Source organism: Xyrauchen texanus, chromosome 27, assembly GCF_025860055.1.
Source record: "Xyrauchen texanus isolate HMW12.3.18 chromosome 27, RBS_HiC_50CHRs, whole genome shotgun sequence".
NCBI lineage: Eukaryota > Metazoa > Chordata > Actinopteri > Cypriniformes > Catostomidae > Xyrauchen > Xyrauchen texanus.
Window position 1 is genome coordinate 10,981,558 of NC_068302.1, and position 18,762 is coordinate 11,000,319.

An 18,762-nucleotide genomic window follows, 5' to 3' on the forward strand; every position below is an offset into this window, starting at 1 on the left:
AGCTCCACTGAGCTTGATGTTAAGCCAGAGCTGCATCCATTGAAACACATAATCAGAACACAACATCATGTTACAAAGGCTTGTTACTCAAAATGACTGCACAAACATTTATGCACAATTTTAATGATACCAAGCTCTCTTGACAAGAGATGGATGTGTCTGTGACACAAAGCAAACAAGCGAAAGTTGCTGTGAACACTGATGGAACATATGATTGGCTGAACTAGGGCCAACACTCCGAAATTGGATTACGTATTTTCTTTCTTTTTTTTTTTTAAGAGAACCCTATCTGGGTGGAATTATCAACAAAAGTGTCACACAGTCCTGTCAAGACTTGGTTCCCAGAGAAGTGGTCACTTCCTTGATATATCAAGAAAGCATTTTCCTCCAAGTAACCAACACTGGTCAATGTCACTTGTCAATGATTGTCAGCATGCATTGGCATTTTTCTCATGAGAAACCAAATAACTAAAAAAACAATAGAGGTTATTTTCTGTAGCATATGTATGCAACCTAGAAGTACTGATGAAAATGTTTTTTATTTTTTTTAATAATAAAGACAAGATGGAAAAGACACATCATTATGATAATAACATGATTTTAATTCAAATGTACAGTTGACAAAAATAAGGTGAGAAAAAATGTACTGCAAGATGCATTTATAATGCTCTAGAAATATTTTTAGACAAATGAAAATACACAAAATGCATAACCAATGTTGTGAATATGCCATTGTGATAACAAGTGATGCAATGCTTTAATTAAAAAGTCTCTAAAGCATGAATAATCCACACACAGTCACTTCCACATCACTAATATTCAGGGTTTGGGAGTAACGGAATACATGTAACGGGATTACCTTTACGCTTATATTTTGTGTTTAAAATATGAAATATAAGTAACTGTATTCCACTATGGTTACGATTTAAATAATTGATAATTAGAATACAGTTACATTCAAAAAGTATTTTGATAACTGAAGAGATTACTTTGCATTTTATTGTCATTTGTTTCATTTAATATTTAGTCCTTTCAAATGGAAAACATTTATACATATAAATTATGCGATCCAAAGATAATTTGAACAGCGGTGAAACACTTTCTTATGATGTGTTACATTCATACAAGCAGACCGAGAAGTAAGTGTGAAGTAAGTTTGGAGCAGAAGAAATAGAAATAAACCTTGTGTAAATTGTCAGCTTTATGCTATGCTAAAATAATATTTCTAGCCATTTTACATGCACGTTACCAGACATGATCATATTTTTTTTATCAAGAAAATTCATGTTGGAACATAATTTTTTTTTTTTCTAGTAAGACCTTTGATATTAGGGCAAAAATCATATTCTTGATAATCATTTTTGTACTGTTATCCTGTAAAAATATCAAAAAATCCTTAAAACAAGATCAGTTTTATTGACATTGTTTTAGAAACAACACTGCATAAGATATTTAGGTTTTTCAGAGAATGTATTTTTAACATGTGTATTTTGTCTTACTGTATTGGCAGAGTTTTTATAGTCAAAACAAGTGAAAAAAAAATCTACCAGTGCTGAAGAAGTAATCCAAAGTATTTAGAATACATTACTGACCTTGAGTAATCTAACAGAATACATTACAAATTACATTTTACAGCATGTATTCTGTCGTGGAATACATTTAAAAAGTAACCCTCCCAACCCAGCTAATATTTCAGCATACTCATTATAATGTTATTATTTCAAAAGCTCAGGTTTTTACAACAAGGAATTTGTTTTTGTTGATAAATGTTGACACATTAAAATTAATAAATGTTTAAAATTAATACGTTTAAACGTTTCATTAAAGCTTGGTCTGTAACAGTTTAACACATTTTTTTGTCATTTACACGTTATAAACCAAGATGTTATTTTCATCTACTAAAATTACAGTGATGAGAAAAAGTAAGTGAACCCTTTGTAATTAGCTGGTTTATGTATTAATTGGACATAAAATGTGATCATCTTTATCAAAGTTGCAAGTATAGACAAACACAATGTGCTTCAGCTAACAACGCACAAACAATTATATTATTTCATGTCATTATTGAACACAGCCAATTAAACATTCACAGTGTTGTGGAAAAAGTGAGATGGCAAATCCAATTAATGAATCAATACTGGAGGTGTGGGTTAGAGCTACTTTGACTTATAAAAAGCATTCAAAAATGTTTAGTTTGCTATTCACAAGAAGCATCTGCTGTCGTGGACCATGACTCGCAAACAAGAGACTGGCGAAACTTAAGGTTATATTGTTTGGGAAGAATATGCAGCACTACATATGGTGTAAAAAGGACACCACATACCAGCATGAAAACATCATCCCAATGGTGAAGTACAAAGGGAGAAGGAGAATCATGATTTGGGGCTGCTTTGCTGCTTCGGGGCCTGGACCACTTGCCATCAGAGGGAAAAATTAATTATAAAGATCTCCTAGAGGATAATTTCAGGGTTGATATGAGCAAGCTGAAGCTCAGTTAAAGTTGAGTGATGCAGCAGGACAATGAGTCTAAACATGTAAGTAAATCCACTATAGAATGGCTTAAAATAAAAAATAAAATCTGCCTTTTGGAGTGGCCTAGTCAGAACCCTAGACCATAGAGATGCTGTGGAATGACCCCAAAGAATCATTCGCAACTGACATCCTATGAATATGGCTGAGCTGAAGTAGTTCTTAAGGAAGAATGGTCCAAATTTCCTTCTGAACGTTGTACAGCTCTAATCCACAGCTACTGGACATGTTTGATGAGGTTATTGTTGATATATGCTGATAATTAAGGTTATTACTGCCAAAGCTGATCCAAAGTAGGATTGCCCAGTTATTAAATCAAAGGTTCACTTACTTTTTCCACAGCACTGTGAATGTTTAATGGGATCCGTTCATTAAAATTGTTTGTGTTGTTAGTGCTTAAGCACATTGTTGTTTGTCTATACTTGATTAAATGACTTACTTGATGTGACTTTGATGAAGATGAGATCACATTTTATGACCAATTAATGCACAATATCATCTACAGTAATTCCAAAAGGTTCACATACTTTTCTAGCCACTATATAATATATTTTCATTTCCAAATGAATGAACATTGATGAGATGAAATACTGACTACATTAAAAGAGCACTTTTGTCAAAAGACAAAAGCTATGACTATACACTGTATATACAATCCATAATTATCCATACTGTACATACATGAATGACCTTCTGCATATCCAAAGGCAGACTTGATAAATGAGTTTAAGTCAAACAGGATACTGATATTCCACCCACAGTACAAGCAAAACCTTTCTATTAAGCTTTATATAAATCATGTTTTTCTACTGCTGGCCCATATTTTTTACAATAGCAAACTCACTTCCTCTCAGGCAAAGTGCGTGACATGTAATGTACTAAATAAATTACTGTGATTCATCTAAAATGAACACACTATGGCCAGTGAGGGCTAACTGCAGTAAATCATAGTAGAACTCAATGGTGAGCAAGATATGCGAGCTCTTGTATATACACTGATCAGCCACAACATTAAAACCACCTACCTAATATTGTGTAGGACCCCTTGTGCTGCCAAAACTGTGCCAACCCGCATCTCAGAATAGCATTCTGAGATACTATTCTTCTCACCACAATTGAACAGGGCAGTCCTCAACAGTTCCCTGTAACTTTTAACTGCATGTATTCTATCAGTCTCTCCAGATGTTACAGTTACAGTTCCCTATAACATTTCTAATGATAAAAGGTAAATATCAATAAAACGTCTATTAAATATCGCCTGCAAATATGCAGATATCTTGTTTAAAAAGATGTCATTCACGAACCTCACGGAAATCTAGAATTTTCTTACCATCGAGCACTCATCTAATATCTTCCTCTGAAGCATGTATTCTATCAGCCAAAATAAAAAACTTCAGGATCAGGATCAAATGTTCCTCTCATTAACAAATCATGATGGTCAATCCATGACAATCCAAACAGGCGATCCAGGGTGTTTAAACTGTCAGGAGATAGAGGCTTGCGGTGGATCCGCACGAGCGCGTGAGAAACCAGGAAAATGCTGCCTCCGGCTTGTGGCTGTATGTGGAGGTATGTTCAAAATAAGGTACTTCTCAAACGGTTCAGAGACCAGTTTCCTTAAGAGTTCCATTCATTGGGGGCCTGGGTAGCTCAGCAAGTAAAGACGCCGACTACCACACCTGGAGTCGCAAGTTCAAATCCAGGGCATGCTGTGTGACTCCAGTCAGGCCTCCTAAGCAACCAACTAGCCCGGTTGGAAGGGAGGGACGAGTCACGTTGGGGTAACCTCCTCTTGGTCCCTATAATGTGATTCTCGCTCTTGGTGGGGCGCGTGGATGCTGTGGAGAATAGTGTGAAGTCTCCACACGCGCTAGGTCTCAGCGGTAACGCTGAGATGCGTGATAAGATGCGTGGATTGACCGTCTCAGACGCGGAGGCAACTGAGATTTGTCCTACACCACCCGGATTGAGGTGAGCCACTACGCCACCATGAGGACTTAAGAGTGCATTATGAATTGGGCATTCCTAATTGGGTAGAGAAAAAAAAAGAATTCCATTCATTAAAACAGCTGTGTTAAGCCATTAACTGATTAGGCAGCAATGCAGCAAGTCAGCTGCCAACATATTTGGATGCATTCCAAGGTACAATTTTTTTTAGTAATTGTGATTGCTAACGTGGACATGCCATACATGGTTGCTGGATTACTGTGTGTACTGTTATTTTCTTCTTCCTAATATATTATCAATTTCTTCATGTGCAAATAAATTATTCAAATTAGAAGACTAAACAGAAATCTGAAGAAACTTGTATTTTTTTTTGTAATTCTATGTTTGTTTTTTACTATATTAAATTGTGTGATATATCTGCATTGTATTGGCCTATCGGCCCCCCCTGCTCCCTGGATATTGGCATCGGCCATTAAAAACCCATATCAGACAACCACTAATCCATTGATTCACTGGAGTGCCTCAAATAAAGAACCGTCTTAGCTGTAGCAAATCTGAGTCTGATAAATACAGACTGGAACAGAGAGAAACACATACACAAAAGCATGATATGTCTTATGCACACTTTCTGAAACACAGACCTTATAAGGAATAGTTCACCAAAAAACAAATATTTTGTCATCATTCACTCTCCAACCATAAGTAGTCCATATGACTTGCATGTTATATTCCAAGTTTACAGAAGCTGTATGATGGCTTTGAGTGAGGAACAAATGGAAATATAAGCCAGTATTCACTGACAAAGCTCTCAAATCTCATTCACGCTATCAATTAAAAAATTTTGTATTTAGATGCGTTGCACCAGGTTTGACATCATTGATGCTAAATGCCATTGGTGAACTGATGAGATGTAGCAACTGAGGGTTGCACATAGAGTAAAAGTTTGTTATTGGGATTTAATAATTGATATTGAGATTATTTATATGAAGATCGCAATACATCCTAAAATCAACATTTCTTGCCCACCCCTAGTAGCAATACTGAAAACCACAACTACAAAACAGATTTAAGAGCTACGGGCAAAAAGAAAGATTATCAGTGAACAATGGCTTAAATGTTTTGCCTGTTCCTCACAAGCTCTATTGTATGGCTTCAGAAGACTTGGAAAACAGACTTGGAATATTATAAATCAATATGTCTTCTATGATCCTTTCTGTCTTTTTTGGAGCATGGCAGTATAGATCACCATCTTCATTCCTTGTATTGAAAGCAGAAGCTCAGACATTCTACGTCCTTTTCTGTTTCACTGAATAAAACAATAAAGGTCGTAAACCCACATGGGGATGTGTAAATGGTGACACAACTGCCAGTTTTGCGTGAACTATAACTAATAATGTGTGAATTTGAATGTGTGCTATTTCCCTCTTCTTAACTCCTTTTCAATTAGCCAAATCAATAACCTGAAAAAATATACTAGATCATGTTAAATAGAGGGGCTCTGAAAAATGGAAAACTGACAGGAAGATTATTAAGGTAATGATTTAGTTGGCTGTTTGAAAAACATTATCTTTTAATCAACTGTGCAATGCAAAAGAAACTCCAGCTTCGGTGGAATTTTTTCGTCTTATTTTCACTGTCCTTGCATGGATATGGATGGAGGCAGACAAATAGAAGCCACAAATTCTCCCAACAGATTAGACACAAATGTTAAAAATACCCTTAGGTCCTTTGATTCTTTATGATGTAATCAGCAATGCCCAACAAAGCAGATGGAGAGAGAAAGACAGAAAGGGAGAGAGAACCACATACACAAGGAAAGAGTACTCTGCAAAAACATCACTTTCTTAATCAGATATTTTGTCTTGTTTTCCAGTAAAAAAAATACCTAGATATCTCAAAAAAATATTTAAAACATTATTTAAGCATACAATTAGATTAAGCTTAAAACAAGATAAAACTACACCTTTTAGCCAAAAACTAAAAGCTGCCATTTGGATTTAAATAAGCAGATACTTAAGAGCCTATGATTTAATCATTATTGTAGTGATGAATATGTTTCAGCTGGCGACAATTCTTTTAACCCTAAATGATGCAGTGTGCAGCTTCTTATTTCTTAACAACCACGTTGGGAGACATATCCTGTGGTTTTGGAAAAGATGTTCCTGTGTTTCAAATTACTGGCCTGAATCAAGCAAAGAAAACAACTAAGGAGATTGCTGAAATCACTGGAACTGGGTTAAGAACTGTCCAACGCATTATTAAAAAATGGAAGGATAGTGGTGAACCGTTAACTTCGTGGAAGGAATGTGGTTGGAAACAAATCTTGAACATGATTGGAGATCACTAAAACTCTTAGTGAAGTCACTTCATAAAAAAAAAAAAAAAATCGACAGTAGAACTCACGGCTATGATTAATAGTGAAAGTAAGAGCATTTCCACATGCACAAATACTACAAAAACATGCAGGATTGGGACAAATCAGCTGTGTCGCCACAAGAAAGCAACTTGTTAGTGAGGCTAATTGGAAAAAAACGACTTCAATTTGCTAGGGAACATAAAGATTGGACTGTGAGCAATAGAAAAAGGTCATGTGGTCTGATGAGTCCAGATTTACCCTATTTCAAAGGGATGGGCGTGTCAGGGTAAGAAGGGAAGTGCATGAAACGATGCACCCATCATGCATAGTGCCCACTGTACAAGCCTCTGGAGACAGTGTTATGATCTGTTGTTGCTTCAGTTGGTCAGGTTTTGGCTCAGCAACGTTATGCAGCAATAAAATTAAGTCAGCTGACTACCTGAATGTACTGAATGACCAGGTTATCCCATCAATACATTTTTCTTCACTGATGGCACAGGCTTATTCCAGGATGACAATGCCATGATTCATCGGGCTCAAATTGTGAAAGAGTGGTTCAGGGAGCATGAGGAATCATTTTCACATATGAATTGGCCACCACAGAGTCCTAACCTTAACCCCATTTAAAGTCATTTAGATGTGCTGCAGAAGACTTTACGGAGTGGTTTGACTCTCCCGTCGTCAATACAAGATCTCGGCCAAAAATGTATGAATCTCTGGATGGAAATAAATGCTGTGATGTTGCATAAGGTTGTCAAAACAATGCCACAATGAATGTGTGCCATAATCATAATATATTATGCAAGTTTGCTTTCTTAAGTAAATCTATTGTGTTTTAAGGATGTTTAGATATTTTTTTACTGGAACACAAGACAACTACTGATTAAGATAAACTGATAAACAGATAAAAATGCTATTGTTGCAGTGTGCATGAATGAAAAAATAATAATAAATGCCCTTACGAAACAATTCTGATAACCAGACAAAATTCAGCAAGACATAATATTTGTGAGGATATTAATATTGAAATGGGAAAAAAAATGCAGTCATGACATACATTTGGTGATTAATTGGAATAATCATACTGGAAATAGCACACCTCCAATTTAAAATAAAAACATAACAGACCCCTTTGACCCCTATGGTGTCAGGTAACTTTTAAAGCTCTATATTTTAATACAGTAAATGTCTATGTAAGAAAACCAGCAGAGGAAGCATGCCAGCTCAAGCTGAGTTAGCGAGATCACAACGCGAAGAAACGCTAAACATGTTCCAGGTGGCCTTTCTGGGCATGGCGGCGAGGCCAGACGTGATTAAAATATTTTCAGATCATCAATCATTGAAGTCGACAATGTTTTACATCTGATATTTCACTGGACCCTTTTCCCCAAATACAACGGTGGCCAAAATGGTTCTAAAAATCGCCAACCTAGCCATCTACCTTTACTGAGAAAAAGACATTTTAAACTAAATACATATTATTCAAAAACAATGTGAAAATCTCCCCAGTGTTTTGAACTTAACGTCCTTTTGCAGACTAGCCCAAGGTAACCACTCAAATGCAAAAACATAAGCAAGGCAGTGTTGGCACTGACCTAAAGTGGGTATCCGGCTGATGCGGCTATCTTTGGCCAAGGATGGGCTATGAATTGTTTGACATTAATATAGCAAAATGGACAAAGCACCATAGAGATTATTCCATGTTCTTGGCTGACAGTCGATATAAAGTGTTATAAACACAATCAGCAATATCATGCATCAGGTTATGATATTAAAGTGGTTGGTGTTGGGTGTTGATCAAGGTAAGAGAACAAAAACATTGCAATATCTGCTAACATACTTCCACATGCATTCATTTGTATGTGAGATGGCAGAGTAGAGAGAGGAATACTTCCTCAACCTCAGGAAGAGATTGTGAAAACAACTACTAAATTATACCTAACTGAAATAAATATAATGTAATCAAAGTTGGGATGTGCAAAACTGACAATTGTCTGAGCAACAAGTCAACTAGTCAGTGTAAAGAACTCATGGGTACTGTAAATAGGCTGTGTTATATCCACCACACCCCCATCAGAGATGTTCTATATAGATATTTTTATTCAATAAATATATGTGTATGTACATTTTCTGGACCAATCTGAAAAATTACAGGATGTTATCCTGATTTGAGCTGACAAAGCAAAATGTATAATTCCATTTTCATAAAAGTGTTTGGGTGATTTGACTTAACAGAAAAACTTTACCTTGTAAATGTGTCCGATCATCTTTTTTCATGATGCTGCCACCCTGAGGGTTAAGCAGTGGGGCAGGGACTCTCCACATTTCTCATTTTGTTTTTTCCTCTTCCCTCTGATAGCACATAAATGCTCTGTATTGTTTATGTGTTCCTGTGGAGACATGTATAGTAGCTGAGATAGGATCAGAATTTAAGGCATTTAAAGTGAAAGAAAATAAAGGAGAAGAAGAGGTAGGGCTCACAGTGGTGGGATGAGGTTACTTTGAGGATCATGTGAGGGATGTTTAACAGAGTTTCACCAGAGATGAAAATATTTGTCAAAAGTACCACTAGAATAGCCCTTCGGGTGAAATGTATTTTCATGGCGTCTGTGCAGAATGACAAGGGAATTGGATTGGGATGCTTCATATGCTGGTCTCAAACATGCAACACCCGCCCGCATGAGCAATATGTCCAAAGCTTCTACGATCAAGTAATTTTTTATTAGTAGAATGTCTCTCGCATATCTACCTCACAATCTGCTACAAATGAACCGTAAACTGTAACAACAAGACTTAAACAATAGGAGCGTAAACATGATTTTAGTGTGTTAAAACCCTTTGAGTCCTTGCTGTCAGCTTTGACTAGTCTGGCCATTCTCCTCTAACCTCTGTCATTAACAAGCTATTTCGCTGGATGTTTTTATTCTTTTCGCACCATTCTCCTTACACTCTAGAGACTGTTGTGCGTGAAAATCCCAGGAGATCAGCAATTACAGAAATACTCAAACAAGGTTGAAATCACTGAGATCACATTTTTCCCTGATAGTTGATGTGAACGTGAACTGAAGCACCTGACCCATATCTGCCTGATTTTATACATTACACTGCTGCCACACGATTGTCTGATTATATAAATCGCATGAATAAGTAAAAATAAAGTGGCCGGTGAGTGTACATAATCCCACATATAAAACTTTTTAAGCTTAAAGACCATTTCTGAACTGACATGGGACAGGGAAGGGGAACTGTACTTGTTCATAAAAATAGCATTTAACAAGTAATGCCTTTCTCAAGCCACTGACTGCCAGAATGACAGATGTGCAGCCTTTACCATTTAAATGTCCTCAAACGGGCCACTCAAATGGTAAATGTAATATCAGTAGTACTAATTATATCCCTAAATGCATCTGTAAGACCATTGCTGTTTAAATCATTATTGTGACATCTGTGTCATCTGCTCATTCCCTTCATGGGGTAGTATAGTGGTTAAAGCACAGGGCTGGCAATCGCAACGGTCTGCTTGTTCAAATCCCACAAGGAGTGAGCCATAAGCTCACTATTGTGCAAGGCTGAGCCTTGAGAAAGACACTTAACCCTAGGTTTCTCCAAGGAGAGTGTCCCTGAAATAAATGGACACTTTGACTGTGTTACTTTGGATAAAATTGTCTGCTAAATTAATTTAAGTGCAAAGCAAAACAACTATTACAGGACATGCTAAGAACAAACTGCTGAAATAACTGTAGCTGTAGGTTCCCTACATGGTCATCTCTAACATAGCACAGGATCCCCAAGACCCAATAAGTAACGGATATGAGGAACTTTATAGTTCCTCAGGTGTGAAAACAATGAAAAGTACTAGTCCCGGGGGAGAGTATTTAAAATGGGCTTTAGTCCCTGCAGTGGGAAAGGGCCTAAAAGGCTATACCATAGAGGACCTTAGTGGTTACCCCTTGTCACAGGTCATGGGACAATGTTCCTAATTTCCCCCCACTGACAGCAGAGATTAGATCCCTTAACACCAAACTGAAAATGCCAAATGTCATGTTTTATTAAATATAAAAGTTTAGAATTGATAGAATAGAGTACAGAGAGAGAGAAAAAGAATGGGTCTGGGACATGACACTAGGACAGACTTGAAACAGTGTCCCCTTGAGCACAACACCTTTATATGATGAGTAACGCACTGCTCTATGTGACACAGCTCCGTCATCTGTGCACATTAAAAATGTCTTTCAAATGTGGAAAATTTGTTAGAATTGATAGAATAGAGTACAGAGAGAGAGAAAAAGAATGGGTCTGGGACATGACACTAGGACAGACTTGAAACAGTGTCCCCTTGAGCACAACACCTTTATATGATGAGTAACACACTGCTCTATGTGACACAGCTCCGTCATCTGTGCACATTAAAAATGTCTTTCAAATGTGGAAAATTTGTTTTACAACCCTCAACACAGTCTGTTCTTTTCTTATTTCCTTCAGCTGTGACCTACAAGAGCAGGATGGCTAAGAGTCTCTAACATGGCTGAAAGAGAGGAATGCTGAGGAAGAAATGGTGAAAGGACTGACCTAACTCACAGTTGGCTGACCTTCCCCAGCAGAGACCACAAAGCACCACGAAATATTTATAAAGCCATAAGGGGAGCCTCCTCCAAAAATAATCGAAGGATATAAGAAGAGAGGCAGACAGACAAAAGAGTGAATAGCCATACAAACATGTTCTAAAAGAACAGCCTGTCTACGGAGAGAGCGACTGAACTGGTACTGCTTACAGAGAAATGTAATCCACTTCAAGCCGGTACTGCTAACGTTCTGTTAAGGAGAGGAGTACTTGAGCAATCCACTTTAGCCTGGTTTGGTCCAGTTCGTATGACAAACAATGAATCAGTGCCATGTTATTAGTACGGACTTTAACTGATTCTTCACACACATGGACACAATAACTCTGAATAGACTTTCCAAGTGGAGCGTGTTTTGTATATATATATATATATATATATATATATATATATATATATATATATATATATATATGTATATATATATATATATATATATATATATATATATATATATGTATATATATATATATATATATATATATATATATATATATATATATATATATATATATATATACACACAATTTAGATTTTGTACAATATCTTATATTAAATTATTTCCTATTTATTTTACTCCCCACATTGTAGCTGTGAATGTGTAATATGCTTACCACATTAACATACTCTACGTGTGTTGTACAGGTTGGCCCAAAAATGGAAATTCTGTAATAGTTTAATCACCAGCATGTCATTCCAAACATGTATGACTTTCTTTTTTATGCAGAACACAAAAGTATCTTTTCAAAACAATGGCAGTGAATAGTGCCTCACTTTAAAGCTATACGCAGAGTTAGACAGAATAATAAATACTTTCTTTTAAATGTAACGAGTAATGTATTTCATTACATCAAATAAAAAGTAATAAAAATATATTTTAGAATACTTCTACAAAATATATTTATAAAGGGATGACACAAGTGAAAGAATTATTTGTGATGTTAATATTATTTCGTTTCGTGATAGCTAGTCAGCTATTTATTTGCAAATTTCACGACCTTAGCGCTATAGTGTATTTCTATGCATACCATCTGCCTTATTTTGCAGTCATTACGAGAGAACTATTCTAAAAAAATTATAAAGTAACTTATCTAAATAGGGGTACTTGAAAACATCACTAGGGCACAGTTAATTCATTTTTGTATTCTGAATGCATAACGTATTTTGTCACAGCTCAACCCTGGATATAAGACCCCAAATTTGTATGATATTTTCAGCGAAAATCTTGACGTCCTTTGCGCATTCATGAGCGCTATGAGAGGAGCTTGTTCACAGTGGCTTGCATGGTTTTTAACGCTATGCATCAAGTTTGCAAATGAACACAATTTTCTCATGCCGCTCTTAAACACATGACAGAAGCCACAGAAAAATTACACTAAAGAATATAGTATGCCTTCAGAAGGCATGGAATATGATGCACAAATTGCATGGACAACTTTATGATACATTTAAATCCTTTTTATAAGATTTAAAGTGAGGTATTATCCACTGCCGTTGAATTGAATATATCAATAACATCTCCTGTTTTGCATTAGAAAGAAAGTTAAACAGGTCAGTTATGACAGAAATTTCACTTTTGGGTAAACTAGCCCTTTAAAACATTTGCAATTGTATATCAGTGGTCCACTGACTAATCCCAGTGCAGCCACCTCAATATAAGCTAAAGCACTTCCGGGTCTAATACCATATCTACACTGCAAGCGTCAAAGCTGTGATGCAGAAGTTAGCGTACTTGCTCATTACATTTATAAGCACTGTTGATGCACAGGGACCTGGGTTCAAATCCGGCCTGGGTCATGTCCCATTCCCCCACCCACTTTCTACCACTACTGTCCTTCAAAACATAAAGGCTTAAACGGTCCAAAATACAATTCAGTAAATGTATGACAGTGCAGTAATAGAATGCTCCTGAGAACGTTGCAAGCAACAATTGAATTGTAGACAGCTTCATTGATCATAACAGCAACATCAATTTGTTGCATCGTGTCACTCGCTTGCAGTGTAAACCAAAGTGTAGGACTCAACATTTTTCATCAACATCAAGGGGAACAGAATGACATGATATTTTCACTTTGACCCTAATCAGATTTGTTTTGTTTTCTCATGTTCTACACTGCTATTTTTTTTTTTCCAGTTCATTGGAAGTGGAAAAAATTATAAGCAGTACACTCCTGAAACCATGGCAATGTAAAGGACTTTTATGCACAATATTGCTTTTTATTACACTAACGTAGGCCTATAAGCAAGCACCGGAGCCTCAAATGCTAGAATGTATTTTTGACATAATGGGCCAAGAGGGTACACATCCACCAATTTGTTGTACAATACAGTATAATTTCCAGTATAATGTTTAAAGTGGTAGTTACCCAAAAATCTAATATATATATATATATATTAGATTTATATAATTTTTTTTTTTTTTTTTCATGTTTGCAATCATATGTCATCTCATTCCAAGACTTTTTATAGAACTTACAAATAGTTCACACCCTCTTTCACAGAATTTCATCAGTAGCAATTCATTCTAGTCCTTTAAGATAGTGGTCTAATCATGGTGTTCTGATGTTAAAAAGACAAATGTGATCATTTAATTTAAGGTAGGGTATTTTTGTATGATCAGGCACAGTGGCAGATATAAAATGTTTAAATTGAGATTACAAAGGGAAAACAAATCTGAAATGTGAATGTGAGGCCACATTAAAGTTAATCTTTAAACTTGACTTCTTAAGACACAAATCCTTAAGAATCCAGTCAGTCTTATGAGCTCTGAAATAAAATTCCCACTTAATTATTTTATTGTATGTACATGGGGCAGAAGAATGTTTTGAGTAAATAGACATAATTTACTTCGAAATTATGAAATAAATAAATGAATAAAGTTCCAAAATATTCAAAAGTGGGTCTCAGTGTGTGTGTGTGTGTGTGTGTGTGTGTGTGTGTGTGTGTGTGTGTGTGTGTGTGTGTGTGTGTCGACTTGGCTGTACTTTGGGGACACATTTTTTGCCAAATAGTTTATAGAGTATATATATATATATCATGTTATGCAATTATACATATCTGATTAATAAATAAAAACATTTTATACAATGCAAAAACATTTTATTTTAAGGGTAGGGTTTAATTTAGTTTATAGCTTTAAATAAAACCAATAGACGTATATGCTGCCCTTCAAATGCAAAACACAGTAACTACAACAACACTAGGGAAAATGCCTTTCAAAATTCAAGCTGGATTTTGAAGTTACTGCATTTTTCACATTTGGTTTCCTTTTAATCTGAGCATTGTTGAATCAAATCCATCTGTTACAAGAAAGATCATAGTCTAAAACAGTGATTCCCAACATGCGTTCCCCAGGTTGTACATAAGCAGGTTCCAGGGGGTACACAAATATAATTAGATTTTGCTATATTAAAATGTCTTAAAATAAAAATAATACAATTTATTGTATGTGTATTTATTGTATTATTTTTATTCAATTATTTTTTTTTTCCAATTAATCGCTAAATTAATTTGAACAATTCCAATATAGATTTTTTTACGAAGTTTGGCACCGAAATCTTATTACTGGGTGTTGAGAATAAAATCTGGTTTGGCTCGTCCCATGTAATGTGTGTCCAAAGATGAGATACACATAATCCATTTGTCATTGAATAATGTCTCTTTTAATACCCTTTCTGTTCTTACAGTTTTTTTTTAATCAAAAACAACAAAAAAGGAATATTAATTCTAATCAAACATAGCACGTAAAGTGACCACGCATGAACTCTCTCTTTAATATGCACTCACTGACTGAACTGCCGCCAGTAGTCTTAAAGAGGCAGTTTTCACACTTGTTCTACATATCAATTTTAACACTTGTAAATAGTATAAATTATTCATGTAAACAAAATGTAATAAAGCATATGTACCGGTACACAATATAATACAATCCTGGGCAAAAAAGGGGCCAAGCCCAAAAGAGCAAAACTATAAGCTTTTACAGGTCTCCAAAACAAATCATTGGTCAGGAAATTAGATAGAATTAAACAATGCACACCCGGTGCACTTTTGAGCCATCATTTACTCATTAACTTTTGCTGCAATAAACTGTTTGGGGAAAATCTGGAAACAGGGAAATTCACTTAGTCTTCTTTAACACAAAAGTAAAATCAAGATAATGTTTAAAATGTTTTAATATGCAGTGTTTAATGAAAATGAGTAAAATGAGTGAGAAAATCTGCTCCACAAAAAGCTAAATATCATGCAGGGAATGCTGTCAGAAACCACATACAAGTTTGTGTTAGGCCAACTGTAGCTATTCTGAAGTTAACAAAACGAATCGGTTACCTAACATAACCTCAGTTCTCTCTAGATGAGGGAACGAGTATTGCGTAAGCTAGCTTACGCTACGGGAAAGATTCATCTTTTCTGAGATACTGAAGCCAAAAAATTATCCTTAATTTTGTATAATTTGTCAACGCAGTGCAGCAAGTGCAGACCTTGAGCGGGCTAGCTAGCGAGCTCATTGGTTGCTCTGCGGCAACTGCTGTAGCCTATAGACGAACTTGGGCGAACTCGCGTCCAATGAGAGGCGTCCGCGCTACTGCATCAAAGCCCGCCAAAATGGGCGTGGCTAGAGTGCATATAAGCGTAGTTCAGTAGGCTGGAACCCTGGTTTTCATTGAATGAAGCGAAAGTCGCCGTGGCGCGAGCACGGCCGGCTACGCAATACTCGTTCCCTCATCTAGAGAGAACCGAGGTTACGTTAGGTAACCGATTCGTTCTCTTACGAGAGGTTCTCTCGTATTGCGTAAGCTAGCTTACGCTATGGGGACCCATTGTCAACGCCGTGCGCGCCAAGCATCCACTGCATGAGCCCTGGGGGTGGGGGGACCCGGGGGAGCCCTTGTGAGTGGGGAAATAATATTTGGCCGGCAAGAATGCGGGCCAGTGTGTGTGTAATACATAAGCACATAGTGGGAAGGGAACGACAGAGCGGCGGTGCCGGTCTGTGTGGAATGAGTCCCATCAGTGCAGCTCACCAGGGGAGCTGTAGCGTATTAAACCGCTAGTAGTTTTGCCTGCAGGGCGGGCACTTCCAGATTGTAAAATCTGACAAATGTGGAAGGGGAAGTCCAGCCCGCTGCCACACATATGTCGTGAATGGAAATCCCGCTGGACCATGCCCACGATGAGGCCATGCCTCTAGTGGAGTGAGCCCTAATGCCCAACGGGCATGGCAGGTCTTTTGACGCGTATGCTGCAGCAATAGCGTCCACTATCCATCTAGACAGTGTCTGTTTTGAGGCGGCGAGACCTTTGGTGCGCCCTCCGAACGAAACGAAAAGCTGCTCAGAGCGTCTGAAAGAGGCGGAGCGTGCAGTATAGAATCTCAGTGCTCTGACTGGGCAAAGGAGATTGGCGTCGCGTTCGCTATCGGATGCTGGCAGCGCCGATAGGGAAATGACCTGTGCTCTGAAAGGAGTACCGATCACCTTGGGAACATAGCTGTGTCTAGGCTTTAAAATGACCTTGGAGTCACTTGGTCCAAACTCAAGACACGCAGTGCTGACAGACAGCGCGTGAAGGTCTCCCACACGTTTGACTGATGACACGGTTTTGAGTGAAAGGTATTTCAAATCCACGGATTGAAGCGGTTCGAAAGGAGGGGCTTTCATAGTTTCGAGAACTATAGAAAGATCCCAGATAGGAACCGATGGGGGGCACGGGGGGTTCATCCTTCTAGCTCCCTTGAGGAAGCGGATGACCAGCTCGTTTTTTCCCAGTAACTGGCCGTGCAGGGGTTCAGCGAATGCCGCGACGGCCGCCACATACACTTTGAGCGTGGATGGGGATCTGCCCTTATCCAGCAGCTCTTGTAAAAACACGAGCAGCGACGACACCCCACATGTCCGTGGGTCCAGGTCTCTGTCGGTGCACCATTTTGAAAACACAGACCATTTTGACGCATACAGTCTTCTCGTGGAAGGGGCTCTAGCCTGTATGATGGTGTTTATTACCCCTTCTGGCAGAGCGACGGGTAGTCGTTGATCACCCACGCGTGCAGCGCCCAGCGCTCTGGGTGGGGATGCCAGATCGTGCCGCGAGCTTGAGAGAGGAGATCTGCTCTCACTGGGATGGGCCACGGCGCTGTCAGTGACAGCTGCGTAAGCTCCGGGAACCATGTCTGATTCTCCAAACGCGGGGCTATGAGGAGCACCGAGTGGTGCGTTTCCCTGATCCTCTGCATTACCTGTGGCAATAGCGAGACGGGAGGGAAGGCGTAAAGCGGGCGGTTGGGCCAGTCCTGGGCCAGCGCTTCCTCGCTTTTCGAGAAAAATATTGGGCAGTGAGAGTTCTCTTCTGACGCAAAGAGGTCTATCTCTGCTCTGCCGAATATGCGCCATAACTTCTGGACTGTTTGAGCGTGCAGGGACCATTCCCCTGGAGGAATATTGTCTCTGGACAGTCTGTCTGGGCCGTCGTTCAGGTGGCCTGGCACGTGCGTCGCCCTCAGCGAGCGCAGGTGGCACTGGGACCAACTCAGTATGCGTTTCGTCAGATGGAAGAGGTTCCTGGAACTGACACCGCCCTGACGGTTTAAGTAGGATACCACAGATCTGTTGTCCGAACGGACCAGGACGTGGTGACCCTGAATGACTGGGAGAAAGCGCACAAGCGCGTACTCGACTGCTATTATTTCCAGACAATTTATGTGAAGGAGCTTTTCCTGAACTGACCATAGGCCAAAAACCGGAGAGCCCTCGCAGACCGCGCCCCAACCCGTGTTGGACGCGTCTGTCGAAAACAGCTCCCATCGTCACTCCCCGCTGATACCATTCGGCCACTGTCCAGGGCTGCAGAGCTGAAATACAGGTCTGAGTCACCTTGATCGGCTGGCGGCCTGTGGCCCAAGCCTGGCGAGACGCGCGGGTGTTTAGCCAATGCTGAAGCGGGCGCATGCGCAGTAAACCCAGCTGAAGTACTGCTGCGGCTGAGGCCATGTAACCTAGCACTCTCTGAAATTTTTTCAGAGGCGTGAGGCTGTTCATCTGAAAGGACGCGGCTAGTCGCTGAACACGGCGCGCGCGCTGTGTAGATAAGCGAGCCGTCATAGTCACGGAGTCTAGTTCTATTCCAAGGAAGGAAATTGCCTGACTGGGCTGTAGTGAGCTCTTGGTAAAATTGACTGCAAGACCCAAACTGTTCAGATGGCTGAGGAGAACTGTTCTGTGAGACAGAAGCTCCGTATGTGACTGTGCCATAATCAGCCAGTCGTCCAAATAGTTCAGAATTCGCAAGCCCTGACTCCGCAGGGGTGTGCGTGCCGCA

The 18,762-nt window shown here is 38.7% G+C and overlaps 1 protein-coding gene across 1 annotated transcript in view; it reads left to right on the forward strand.

The window, feature by feature from the left end:
* Positions 1–11,849, forward strand: part of LOC127621153 (beta-1 adrenergic receptor-like) — a 38,318-nt gene extending 26,469 nt beyond the window's left edge. Inside the window, exon 2 of the mRNA XM_052094644.1 lies at positions 11,315–11,849. Within this exon, the coding sequence (XP_051950604.1) occupies positions 11,315–11,342 (28 nt within the window). The 3' untranslated portion in view covers positions 11,343–11,849. The remainder of the gene's footprint in view (positions 1–11,314) is intronic.
* The last annotated feature ends 6,913 nt before the right edge of the window (positions 11,850–18,762 follow it).